The following is a 14,185-nucleotide window of genomic DNA, read 5'->3' as shown; positions in this document are numbered from 1 at the left end:
CTTTATTTTTCAATGAATGGGTACATCAAGATCAAGTTACGTCTATGCCTGTGCTGATACAAAAGGAATATATATTTGTGTGTCACATTGAAATTTGGACAATACAGACATATTTTAGGAAGTTACTGCCTGTGGGAAGAAAAAAAGAATGTCTGTGCTGCAGCTAGCTAACTAATTCTTCACTCCAATGCAAGGCGGAGATCGAACCGGCGATTAAATTTCAAGTGTAATTCATTTGGAAATATATATAGACTTGTTTTCATTAGTTAATGAAAGCCAACATTGAACAGATTTTGCCAATCAACCTCCCAACCAGGTAGCTGTTGTATTTGCTGCAAATGAAATTATGTCTTCCTCGTGTAAGTTAATTTAAACCGAAAAGTACTGAAATGTGAAAATTTTAAAAATAAAAGAATTGATAATAAGCGAGTCATTGTTCAAGAAATTACGTACAGGGATGCAAGAAGAATCGAGGAAAGGATCAGGGAACATCTGAGGCACCATTTGAGATTGATCCAATTCCATATCTGTGCCACCACAACTTGTTGTTCCCTCCTGTTGCATTGGATCATAATCGAAGCAAGTCGAGTTGGCTAATAAATTATCGATCCCCGAGTCGAATCTTGTGTTTGAAGTAGCCAGTTTCATGGAAAGAAACTGCAAGACGCATTGAAAACTATTACTGATCATTGATCCAAGAAATTGTCGAAAATTCTATTTCTTGGAGAAAACCGAAACATGTGCTATGTGGTAGTTAATACCTCAACTTGCTTTTGTAGAGACTGGACATAGATGATTATCTCATCAAGCATGCCAGCTTTTCCAGTAACTTTGTTGCATCCAGGGACTAAATCCTGCAGACACTTCATTTTCTTGCTGATTTTTTCCCTTCTTGCCTGTGAAATATCAATAAATGTTCAATCAAAACATAATATTTCCACCAAGAAATTGTTAAATATTGAAATCATTACTCAAAGTTGCTATATATATATATATATATTTCAAGTACTAATTATGCATACTCTTTCTGCTAAGCTGTGGCTATCGGTAGCTTGGCCGCGTCGTGCCCGAACATGAATATAATCAGGTTTCTGAACCTCGGAATTAGTCTTTGAATTTGGCTTAGAACAAGTGTTTGCTGAAGTTTCTTTATCAGCTTTCGCAGTGATATCCGATTTCACGTCTCCCGATTCCTCAACATCAAACTGCAACTAACATAAAAAATGCTAGCATTTTGAAAGATTCCCACATGCGAAAAAGTACCGGAAAATACAATACAATACAATAGGTACCTCGGCTTTTCTCTTCTTGATCGAACATGAAGCGAAAGCAGCATGACCGGTGGTTGCATTCTGCCAGCAGTGGGACACCATTTCTTGGTGATCAACCACACATTGTAGGTTCATCCGATCATTTTCTAGATTCAACCAAGAATTATTCGGCTTGTGATAAAAGCATCGTAGCGTCTTCTTTTGTTTTTCGATCGCGCTCACGTCCATGAAACTTTTCTGTGATTTCTTAGGAGATTCAGATGGTGTTGCAATAGAGCTCTGTTCAGTGTTTGGCGAAGTGTTCTTGATGGAAACTGGTTGTGTGCAGCACGGTGGAATCTGAGGCTAAAAATGAGGGGTCAAAGGGATTTTATAAGTGCCAAAATTATACCTCACACGTAAATACCAATTATCATATACGTTATAAAATTTGTTTATTTTAATTATCACCGAAAATTGAATATTTAATGGCTTCTGTGAGCTTTTGAGTAAGATATTGTTATTCCTTCAAAATTTTCTTGAAACGTCAAAAATCGTGAGAGCAAGGTTGGTGGCCTTAATCAATTTCAATTTAATTTGTCATTTTGCCTGTGTTCAATACATAATAACGGAAGCTAACTTTGGTTCTCCGAGCTAAGGTTATCAGATGAAGACTTGTTGTTGGGGACTAAGTTGCACAACCGACCTTCAAATATGGATGAATACTCAAGTACTACTTTATCCAATGCGGACTTTGACGCTTTGGGAAAGGAGTTTGCTAAGGAACAATGATATACTGGTCGTTGTAAGGCTTTATACAGAAATCTCAGTTCTCTGAGAAATAACCATTTCGTGGATTAAATATAACATGTATAGTGATTAGTACGTCGTTAAGTTTTATAATGGGGTAATATTTATTGAGTTTCTCATCTATGTGATTTTGTCCAAATGCAAAGCCAGAGTCCTTTTTTGGAAATAATTTTTCATTTAGCTATTTTGAGTTTCTTTTTATTTGGACCGACCAATAATGATCTTTGGTCACAATGAAGAAATGGAAGAAAGACTCCAAGTTTTAAGTAATAAAGATAATCACATCAACAAGTTTTAAGTAATTAATTGACGAATATTATATGTTCTTCTTAGTCATCTTTAATTAATCATGGTATGGTGTGGTGGTTTGGTAATATAATATTGGATTAGCTCTGGTGAGTCCAAAGTGGAAATGTGTAGAGATGCAAATGAATTGGGTCGCTTGTAAAATATTTTCGAAATTTGATTCGATAAAAGATTGTTTAAGTTCGTTTAATGAGGTTCATTAAAAACAAAAAATTTTACAATATTCAGCTCGTTAGCTTGTGTTTATGTACATTTGTATGCTCATGAGTCAACTCCTACATAAAAAAAATAATTTTGATATTTGATTTATCGATTTTATCTTTACTTATAACAAATATAGAAAAATCTATTAAATTTATTTATTAAAATAAAATTACAAATTTTAATAATAATAGTATATTTTTCTCTAAATATTAAAGTTATTTTTTTTAATGAATATTTAAATTTATAATTTATATTTATTAAGTATGTTTATGTTCTATAAAATCCCGAATAAACTCGGGAGTCATGAATATATTCGTTAAAAAAATTTAAGCTAGATTCGATCATAAACAAGTCAAACATAAACATTCAAAAACTCGACTCGGCTCGATTACATCCGTTGAAGTGTGGTTCTTAAAATTTGGCTAACACATAAATTGAATAAATTATATAATTATTGTAAATTTATATTTTCATCCAAAACTAACAGTTGATCTATATAATTGACCGTTGAATATCCAAGATTCAGTATATATATTGATATTTATACAGTGCACATACACACCATACATTTTATATAAAAAAAAAAAAAAAAACAAGAGGGATGGCAAGATTCCACATGCTATGTTGTTTAGAAGTGCAAAAGAATATTTATAAATTCATATAAGTTATCAAACGAAATAAAATTCAATTCTTGCACAGTAAAATCCTTTGGACCAACACCAATATAATAATATTATATGCTCCACATGAAGACATAGACATGTGATATAGTGGATAAGAAGAGGGAGAAGCAACATATTTCATATATTTATTAAACAATATTAGTTTCCATTCATATATTTTCTTATTTGAAATTATTTTGCAATATATGACTGGTATAGGACTTTACGCGAAAAATCTAGATTTATATCAGAGTGCACTTGGATCGATAGATTTTAAATTTATAAATGTATTTGATTGTTTGGACGAATTTATCACCCATTTGTTAATGGATTAGATGTATGGATTAAAAATATACTCAATATGTGTCATTTCGAATCTCTATTCCAAATCAAATCATTCATCAAAATTTATGTCTTTCAAGTCGACTAAATAGGAATAAAAATTAAAATAATATTCACAATTATGAATAATTTTAAACTAAAAATTCGAATAATTTTATCTTCGTCCTTTTTATTCGATCTCGAAATAAAATGGAAGGGATGGGAGAGGGACAAGATCACTTTAGGTCGATGGTGAAATATGCCAAGAAAGATTTAGGGGCCATAAGTCTTTTTAGAATACTAAATTTCAAATTATCTTCAATTGTCGCATATATGAGTAATAATTGAGAATTTTATATGGAATATAAATTATAATGAGATACACGGTTGAAGTATGAGAGCCAGTTGAAAAAAGTTCCCATCACCTGCATATGGTTGTGTCTCTTGGATCGGATTCAATGGTTTGAAATATGGTAAAAATTTGTTTGAGATGGTCTCATGGGTCGTATTTTATGAGACAGATCTCTTATTTGGGTCATCCATTAAAAAATATTACTTTTTATGCTAAGAATATTATTTTTTATTATGAACATCGGTAGGGCTGACCTGTCTCATAATAAAGATTCGTGAGACCGTATCATAAGAGACCTACTCTTGAAATATATACCTCTCAAAATTCCTTATTACATCCATTTTCAAATTCTGTAAATTATGTTACAATAAGAAATAAATCTCGAGTAAGTCTCATGTGAGACTGTCTCACGGATCTTAATTTGTGAGACGGGTCAACCCTATCGATATTCACAATAAAAAGTAATACTATTAGCATAAAAAGTAATATTTTTTCATGGATGACACAAATAAGAGATTCCGTCTCACAAATACGACCCGTAAGACTGTCTCACATAAGTTTTTGCCATAAATCTCCAGAATGGGAAACCATTACTGATTCTAGAAAAATTCAATCTAATCATCCTCGTTTACAAGGTATTAAATTAATTGTACAAAATAAACAAATTGAAATAATTCCTATAAAAAAATCCAGAGATAATGATAAAATTAATATAAAAAGCATTATAACACAAAATAATTTTACAAACACAAATCTAAATAACATAGGAAAACAATTAGATAGTTACTTACTTGTGGTCTCTGCATGCGTTGCGTGCATGTATGATCTACTAAATAAAAAATTCTGATTATTAAAATTATTAATTAGTGAGAGATAAAAAAAAAAAGTAATATTACTTTGATGTAATTTACCCATTACAATAAAGGGTCCTACTTTGATGGCCTTAGTTTCTCTAACTCTTTGTTTTGAGGAGAAAGGACATACTATATACCTAACCGATAAGCCTTGTAGAACCCCACAAAAATTTTTAGGCTTATGAATCCACACACCATGTTGATTTTGGATATATGATAATTGATTGCCCCACCACAATATTGTTTTGGTTTATTTTCTAATTAATCATTCTTGGGAAAAACTAATCATATTTGAAATTTAAAATATTTTCATTTTGAGGGTCGACAGATATATTTATTTACCCTTCTACTGATCATATCTGAGAGAAGTTCCAAGCTATCCTTACGATACTACTCAAACCATGTATTCATACCTTTAATACAAAAAAAATTTGGTATTAGCGACGGAACTTTAAACCGTCAGAAAAGTCACTGTCGCCTTCCTATTACGACGGTTTTTCGAAATTCAAAGGTTTTATGTATATGGCTGCATTAATGAATTCAAAATCATGGAGAAATATATCTATATATTTTGCAACTGTGTATGATAATCACATGGGATTGAAAAGTTTTGTCTTTCACAAAATTCTCTTGAGGGACTATCGACAGACATTCCCAATGTTAAGTCGATGAAATAATAGACGCATATAATCCAGAAATGCCTAAGATTCCATACAAAATCCGCGACGAACCCGGTTTTTTATTGTATTTGAAGAGGAAAAAAGATCAGATTTTTTTTATATATATTTGAAAAGATTAAGCACGATTCTAACATTAACGTTGATACAATTTTCCTTTAACGTTGATACAATTTTCTTTCTTTCTCCAATACATACTTTCTACTACAAAAAGTTCACGTTTTCTAAATATGAGAACTATTTCATGCATGACATAAAAAACCCTCCTTCATTTCTATTATATTCTCATCATCTTTTTCGTTTCAAATGTCATTTTTTTTATCAAACGCACGTGCTTTGGTTGCTAGTATTTAATTATTCTACCATGTTGGATGTAATAATTGTCCCTTCTTGGTAGAGCGATCGAATCATGGTGCTTGAGCTGTTGTGCGGTTTAAGAGATTTGAGTTGCACCATTACTACTAGCTATAGCTTTTGGTAAAACGGTAAAGCACTCGGTCCTACATACCTGTATTATATTCTCATCATTTTTTTTTGTTTTGAAGACATAGAGATCCGACATGTATGAAAAAACGTTAGTGATAGAAGTGACCCTCTTTGTGCAAATGTTTCATGAAGTTCATGTAGTTATCCACTGTTAGAGTAGATGCCCTGCAAGCCAACTGTTGGCTAGGGATTTTATTGACTCGGTTGTAATTAACAATCTTTATTTTAATATAATTCATCATTTCATGGTTTGTTATTTCTTTATCTGTATACCCATGTTATCAAACATAGATAAAGACCTTGATTATACTTTAATACAAATGAATCGTAATTCGATGTTGAAACTCATTTGTAAACACTGTATGATCTAAATTCGTTCCTAGTCGATTCAGCCACCTAAAACATGGATAAAGGTCGCTTGAGCTCGAGACTAGCATCTGTGATGTTGTGTACTGCGTTTCTTAGTAAGGACATAGAGATGTCCAAACATGCAAATTGGTAGTCATATGATGATTATACCGAACAACCCTCCCTCGGACTTTCCAAGTGGTTATCATTCATCGAGAGGATAAGTCCGTGGTTATGATTGTACACCATTAGTCCTTACGACCCGGGACAACACTGAGGCTCTATATGCTAGGGCTGTGCTTTGACTCGTTTACCGGCTCCAGGAGAGTCATCAGGTGGCGGGGTTGGGTACAGTTGCGACACATATAGGAGCTAGTGCATTGTAGTCGGGGATTCACCGCTCACCTACGGGTGTGGATATCCTATGTGATCTAATGAAATAATAGTGCATGGAATCTCTGGCCAGAGTACGAGATGTACATTGGAGAAGGAGTTCTCAAATAGTACACGCGATGCCACTATTATAGTTATCACATAGTTATCGAATTATTATGCAACTCTCGATGAACCAATGGTTGCAGATTCGATCGGGATATATGAGATGAAGGGACCGTACTGTACGCTAATCATAATCGGCTGGTTCTTGCAGGCACTATCAGTGATACCTAGGGGATCATGGGGCGATGCTACTAGACGCTCTTACCATGATCCGATGGGTGCAATCAGAAATGAGTTCTGACATTCTTGATCAAGGTGTTGATGAAAAGAATGGGGCTAACTAGAGTACGCCCGAATAAGAATAAATGCTATTCTGAATCACAAAGAGTTGTGAACCCACGGCTAGCTGTATCCCAGAACCATTGAAGGTCACACAAGTACTGGATCGTATGTTCCCGTTGAGAGAATAAATTCAAGAAGTTGAATTTATATTATATAGTAAATTCAAGGAGTTGAATTTATGATAATTAAATTTTGAGAGAATAAATTCAAGTAGTTGAATTTATAAAATTTGAGAATTTAATTTATTAAACTCAAATGTTGGGTTTATTAAATATTAAATTTTGGAGGTGATAAAAATTCAAGGAGTTGAATTTATAATTTAAATAATAAATTCAAGTGTTGAATTTATAATGTATTTAATTTATTAAGCTCAAAAGTTGAGTTTATTAATTAATTAAAAATTGGTGGGTAGTATGTTTAATGGGTTTGTAGGAGTACAAGTCCAACATAATAAATAATTAAAGTTTTGATGGGCTTTGATTAAATTAATTAAACTAGTTGGACTAGCCCAATTAATTAAATCAAGCTCATTAATGTTAATTATATAATTAGGTTATTATTTTATTATAAATAATATATGCAAAGCAAAACCTAGCCCACCCCACAACAAGACCTTACGTAAGCCTCCACTCAAGAATTGAAAAAATCGGCCAACCCCTTTCCAGAGAGAAAAAAAATATTGAGCCGTCTCTCAAAATAATCTTCTCCTACGCAAAATCTCTTTCCCATTCTCTAGTGCAATTTGAAAGAGGAACATACTATCTAGTCGTGGACTTGATAGAAGGATTTCTTTGAAGAAAGTTCGTAGGGAATCATCAAGAGTCAGATCTGTAATACCGGATCGGTTGGTGTCCAAGTGAATTAAATTCACAAAGGTATAATTTCTGACATCCTATGTATGTTTTGTTTTGTTAAATCATACGAGCGCCTAAAGCAAAATTATTTTGTTTTTCAAAATAAAATAAAATTTTTAAATCTTCCGCTGCGTTTGGGCGCGTAGAAAACCAGATCCAACATCCACATGAACAATTTCACCCATTTGAGCTCATATATATGTATGTATATATATATGATAAAAATTAATTAAATTTTTTTGGGGGTGTTTGTCTGGATTTGATACCATGGGAGATGAATGATGAATAAAATAACAGAGTTTGGAGCTTATTGGTGAGAAATCGGCCCCGGTATTTGGCTATTTGCCCTAAAATTTTGGGTTAAAATAATGCAATTGTTTTAGGGTGTGGTGCAACATGAATAGACAAAGGCTGTAAGAAGGGCCTGCTGATTGAAAAGTCCAAGAACATGCAACCCCATAAATTAATATCTTATTTTTATTTTATTTATTTTACAGTTTTTTATTTTGTACTTGTTTTCGATTTGAAACGACTGGGTTTTAAATTTTTTAAAAAAATATTCCATATGTTCTAACATTACATGATGATTATGATATGCTGTAAGATTTTCCAAAATCTTACAATGATTTAGATTCGGCGGCTGCAATAAAAGAAAAATTGCAACTTTGATTTTCACGTAATAAGTTGTATGTATTTTTGTTTTGATCCTTTTTTTCTCGAAACTACTAAATTCATTGAATATGATTTATTTGACATTGATTTTATACTCAAAAAAATTTATATGAGACAGTCTCATAAAACGAGTCAATTTTGTGAGACATGTATTCTATTTAGATCATTCATGAAAAAAATATTATTTTTTAAGTCAAAAGTATTACTTTTTATTATAAATATGAGCAGATTGACTCGACTCACGAATAAATAAATATTCGTGGAAATTGTCTCACAAAATACTTACTCTTCTACATTAATTATTATTCACTTTAAATTTCATCTAATAAAAAATAAAGCCAAGCATATATTCTTTTCCTCAATATATTATTAGAAATTCAATTTTCTTTATATAAAAAAAAGACCTCCAATAACATATCGTAAACATTTGCCCTTATTTAAACCTCATCGTCTCCGTTGAGTTGCTCTAGCTAATTTCTCGGAAAAAAGATGGTGAGGCCTAGGAATCCCAGGAAAATTTATCGCGCGTGTTTATCGGTTGATGTTGTCTCATATCCCTCAGAGATCAGTTTTATCATTTTCCTACCGCCGGTCATGCATCAGCAGAGACAATATCAACCGTTAAAATATGATGTCACTCTTTTACGACCAACCCAGCCAATCAGATCAAGCGACACAACGTCGGCAGTTTGCTTGAGGTAACTCATCTCAATACTAATCTTATTCATATACGCTTAACACAACATCTATATTAATAGTTTTCAAATTAAAACTAGTAGTTTATATGAAAGACCAAATTTTTATTTTATTAGTATATTAATTTCCTGATACGCTTTTCTTATACTATATAAACCTTCTTTTAATTGCAAATAATAATAATAATAAAATCAACATAGTAAAATATGGGTGCACACACATGTTACATATAATCAATTGCAAGTTCAAGTAAACTAGGTACCAGTAGTCTAAAATTGTTTGGGCCTTGCTGATAATACAAGACCAAGGCTCCGTAAGACATGCAATAAATATTATTATTATTATTATTATTATTCATCAAATCATATTTTAAAAAAAAACATAAACCGATTTGAATTCGTGAGAAATATTTGAGGTGTTAGTTTTAAATAAATTTATTTTTATGTGATTCATTGCGATGCTTCGAAGATCTTATTGCTCTCATATCGAAGGATTTTTGATGATATATTTTGAGATTGATACGGGTGTTCCTGTGGGGATAAATCGGGTTCCTCTTATTCCGCGGGCCGAAAACAATCAAAATAGGGTTATATGATACGTAAAAATTTTCGATTAAAATTCATTCGATGCTCAAGTTAGAGATGAGAAAATGCAAACAAGAAAATAGACGAACATCACTTTCACGAGTTTCTTAACAAGATCGAAAATGATTCAAAACCGTTAGCAGAAATTAACTTATGTAATAATTATTTTAAAATTAAACCTGATCAAATTTTAACATGAAAACTGAAATAAAAATAATTGAGCTGCTTGAAAAGTTTTATATCTAATCTTTAAAACTATATATTAATTCACAGTTCCTTTATTTAAATTTTAGTTTATTGAGTGGGGAATTGGTCTACAGTAATCTTCTGACCAACGATTTTTAGTGGGATTTAAGTCTCCTTTTCTAAAGGCTGCAAAATTAAAAAGTTTCTTTAGATTTTAAATGAATGGAGATAAATTTTTAAACAATTATCAAATTAATTTAATTTATCTATCTGCCATTCATTTACGGACATATAATTGAACAATAAATAAATTTATCCTCTTCCAAAAATCCGAGGATTTTATTCAATTGTTTGATGTATCATTCATTCATATTTCATTTTTTAAAATTTAATTATTATAATTGTATAAATTTTGTAATAAACATTAAACCCTCACGACTATTAATTAATTTCATGAAACATGAACAGATTAAAGTTTCCTAGTATCTTTTGTCTCGAGAAATTTAAACGTGTTTCATGGGTTTTATTCAAGAAAAATTATCAATAGTATAAAAATATTAAATTAATCCTTTTTTTGAAAAAAAAAAATTTAACTTTATTCATACATACAGTTACAATCTTAACATGATATCAGAGCTCGGGTCCACCGTTATGTATTGGACTGCCCATAGTTGGATCACCTGTTCTGCCCATAATTGGGTCATTTGTAAACTCACGCTCCAGATGTTCATTCCTGGGCGTAAGGGGGGATGTGTTAGTTGTCCCACATCGGTTGGATAAAATACCTGGGAATTGTATATATGGTCTTGGACAATCCTCCCCCCTTGAGCTAGCTTTTGTGGTTGAATTAGGTTCAAGTTCCAATCTTAACACATACTTCCAACGCCAAGATTCGAGCTCAGAACTAATAATTAGGGTTTGATAATCTAGCTAACTCCATTATAGGAGAAATTTGATTAATAATTGGGTGTTGAAAGCACCTTCCCAATCAAACAATCCAAACTGTATTGCAGCATTAATCAATAGAAGTAATTTTTTATTACTCGAAAGAGTTCATTGTAAATAATTTTTTAATATATATTACACTAAAATGATACTAATTGTTGTGATATCAGTTGGACATACGACGTATTTCACCAGGAGAATTTCTTGATGATGAGGGCAGTATGATTTATGAAGGAAAATTTGATTTTTTTGGTACTTTATGTTTGATATTTTGCGATTTTGGTCATCTATATTGTCAATTCTATTTCTAGTATGTTATTTTATTTTTTTTGACAATTTTAATCATTTTTCAATGTGACAGTGACATGTGTAATGTCACGTAATCAATCACGTTAAAAACAGACTAAAAATGTCAAAAAATGAAGATACAACTCATACAAGAATAATAATAAATGATAATATACATGACCAAAATCGTAAAAATATATGACTAAAAAAACAATTTGATTGATGCGGCATCGTTGAAAGTGGAAGCTAGCTTCAGGTTTTGGAGGTTGTGGCGATTCTCGCAGCGGAGGTGGTTGTGATGGGGTCGAGCTTGAATCACCACCGGCTTCCGCGGCGGTTGGATGTGGATCTTGGGCGGGGTTTTCTTCAAAGAGGATCTGATCTAGGGTTTGCATTGGGCTGAAAATGGAAATCCCACGACGGGTCGAAAGGATTGCGTTCCTCAGTCTCTCCAAAGGAGCTGAAAGAGGCAACTTCATTGGTGATTCTTGGTTGATTTTGATTCTTTTCTTGATCTCTTCTACTTTTCGAGTGACACATGCATTCTTTTGTAAATCCTTCAAAATTTTGGTTTTTATTTCTTTAATTCTAAGCTCACGAGTTGATCATAAAATAAGTGATCGATCTATGCATGGGTTGACGATATGATATGATCTTTTCCTTTGATCATTTAGGCTTTTACGAACCTAACAACTACTAACTAGTTTGATTAAATATTATATTTTATATAAACATTTTAATAAATTTTGAACTTCCAAAATTTAAGTGCGTCATTTGTCACTATTTCATTTAGGGAAACATGATTATTAATTAGTCGTATATATTTGTCTCAATGTTATTTTGACTTTTATATTGTCAAATTTAAAATTTTATTCGATATATCAATTAAAATTGAAAATAAGATAAATTATTTTTTCTTTAATTAGGTCTCCATCTCGTAATTTAGGTTTTTTTGTGGATAAAATTGCAATTTTATTCATATAAGTTAACATGTTTTGGGTTGTATTCAAGTAACTTATCAATGTTTGGTTGTCACTCAATAAATTAAATAAAATTTTTTTCGTTTTTGTCCTTCTTTGACCAAAACTACTAAATCAACCAAATATTACTTATTTGGAACTGATACTCTTATACACACACACGTGAAATTACAAGTTATAATATTGGATGAATATTCTGCCTTCAAAAACGGACAAAACATATTCAAATGTAGTTAAACGACCCTCCCATGCATCTTTTTCAATTGTTGTGTTTATCTGTAAATAATGTTAAAATTGTGATTTCTAATTTTGTAAACATAATTTTCAATATTATAATATATGAATTTTTATAAATTTTAATTTGTGTCTTCCAAAGAATCAAATCAGAAACAAGAAACTTTTAGAGGCACTGATGGAGGAAACTTCTGAACAGAAGTCCCATTATTTTACTGGTTCATATTCTAACATGTGTTCTTTCGGGAATCGATGAGGAGTTGACTTCCATCAACCGCAAAAAGTGTCATTTATTGAGCAATGGACACTAATTAAACTTAAGAAAACGAACACAAATTTAAGCCTCAAATCGATGGTCCCTGCTGGCTGCTGACTTCCTCCTCTCCCTGCATTGCTACAAAATACTAAGAGCAAAATATTGGAAACCATAATATGGGCTTGAATAGTAGTTTCCATATTAGATGATGGCACACAAGCAATCTAAAGATTTACCTTATATGTGGGAATTCTTGCCTTAAGTTTTGTTTCTTCTTGTTGTTGTGCATCCATACCTTAAAAACTCGCCTTTTCACCCCAACTTCACGGCAAAACTTCTGCATTTCTTGATCATCTTCGTTTTGAAGGCTCCACCCCAGTTTAGTTGCGAATTCATGCATCTTGTCCTTCTGTTCTTGAGTGAATTTAGTCCTGAATCGCCTTTTCGATCCTGGAGAGGAATGTTGGATCAATGCATATCCGCCTGGTATGGGCTGGAACATGTCCAGATACTCGCTGGATGATTCTGCCTCCCCTAGTCCACCACTGTTTCCCGCAAAATTCACCATTGTGGGCGGCATAGAAGCGACGGTGGTGGCAAGATGTAGCTGAAATGCAGCTGCCGTGGTCGAGTTTTGTCTGCTATTAAGTGTCGGGAGAGCTAGGAAATGCAACGGTCCCAGCCCGCTCGTGACCTCTTTCCGATGGAAGTTCCGGTGACAATCACAGGCTGCGCACTTGAGGGATTCTTGGGTTCCCTCTTCTCCACCAAGCATGAATTCTCTGCATCCATCCACCACATAGTTTCCGGTGTTTGCAGCATGATTCTTGAGGCACTCTCTATAGGTAATTGATGTGGCACTGTTAAAAGGGGTGGAAGCTTCAGCTGGTGGAGATTTTTGTGGTGAGTCCTGTCTCAGAAGTGGTGGAGTTGGTGTCTTTGAACTTGACATGCCAACGGTTTTCGCGGTGGTTGGATCGAGATCTTGGGTGGGGTTTTCTTCATTGCCGAGCTGATCTAGGGTTTGCATAGGGCTAAAAATAGAGATCTCACGGTGGGTCGAAACCGTCGCGTTTCTTCGTCTATCCGATGGGGTTGAAACTAGATGTGCAAGAGGCAACTTCATTGATGATTCTTGGTTGTGTGGTGGGGGTATTTTTTCCCTTCCTTGATCTCTACGCTCCATTAAAATTCTACTTCTCGAGCAATAAACACTGATTTTTCTCTCTTTGTTTTCTGTGTTCTTTATTGAATTCTACATTTAGAAACATCAACTAAATAAGCTCAAGAGTGCTGAATAAGTTGATTATAAACTAAGTAATATCCAAAGCGTTGGCGTTATGGTTTCTTTTCATTTGATTTCGGCTTCTACTCACCCCAACCACTGCTTGCAGGTTGATTAATTAGATATATATATTAGTTTTAATTATTTCAAGCAAA

General features: G+C 32.8%; 2 protein-coding genes across 2 annotated transcripts; both read right to left on the bottom strand.

Annotated features, from left to right (window-relative positions):
- Positions 1-11,754, bottom strand: LOC142530685 (uncharacterized). Its single transcript, XM_075636500.1, has 6 exons — positions 11,488-11,754; positions 1,293-1,616; positions 1,023-1,211; positions 762-896; positions 454-657; positions 1-332 (listed from the first exon to the last, which is right to left on the bottom strand). Exons 1-6 carry the CDS (start codon positions 11,752-11,754, stop codon positions 267-269), a joined length of 1,185 nt encoding a protein of 394 aa, XP_075492615.1. The 3' UTR covers positions 1-266.
- Positions 11,755-12,640: 886 nt separating this feature from the next.
- On the bottom strand, positions 12,641-13,975 carry LOC142531645 (zinc-finger homeodomain protein 2-like). The gene is made up of 2 exons (XM_075637857.1): positions 13,041-13,975; positions 12,641-12,883 (listed from the first exon to the last, which is right to left on the bottom strand). The coding sequence occupies exons 1-2, from the start codon at positions 13,929-13,931 to the stop codon at positions 12,827-12,829; spliced, it is 948 nt and encodes a 315-aa protein (XP_075493972.1). The 5' UTR covers positions 13,932-13,975; the 3' UTR covers positions 12,641-12,826.
- Between the last annotated feature and the right edge of the window lie 210 nt (positions 13,976-14,185).

Source organism: Primulina tabacum, chromosome 17, assembly GCF_025594145.1.
Source record: "Primulina tabacum isolate GXHZ01 chromosome 17, ASM2559414v2, whole genome shotgun sequence".
NCBI lineage: Eukaryota > Viridiplantae > Streptophyta > Magnoliopsida > Lamiales > Gesneriaceae > Primulina > Primulina tabacum.
Note: the sequence above shows the minus strand (reverse complement) of the source record. Positions and strands in the feature narration are given on the sequence as shown.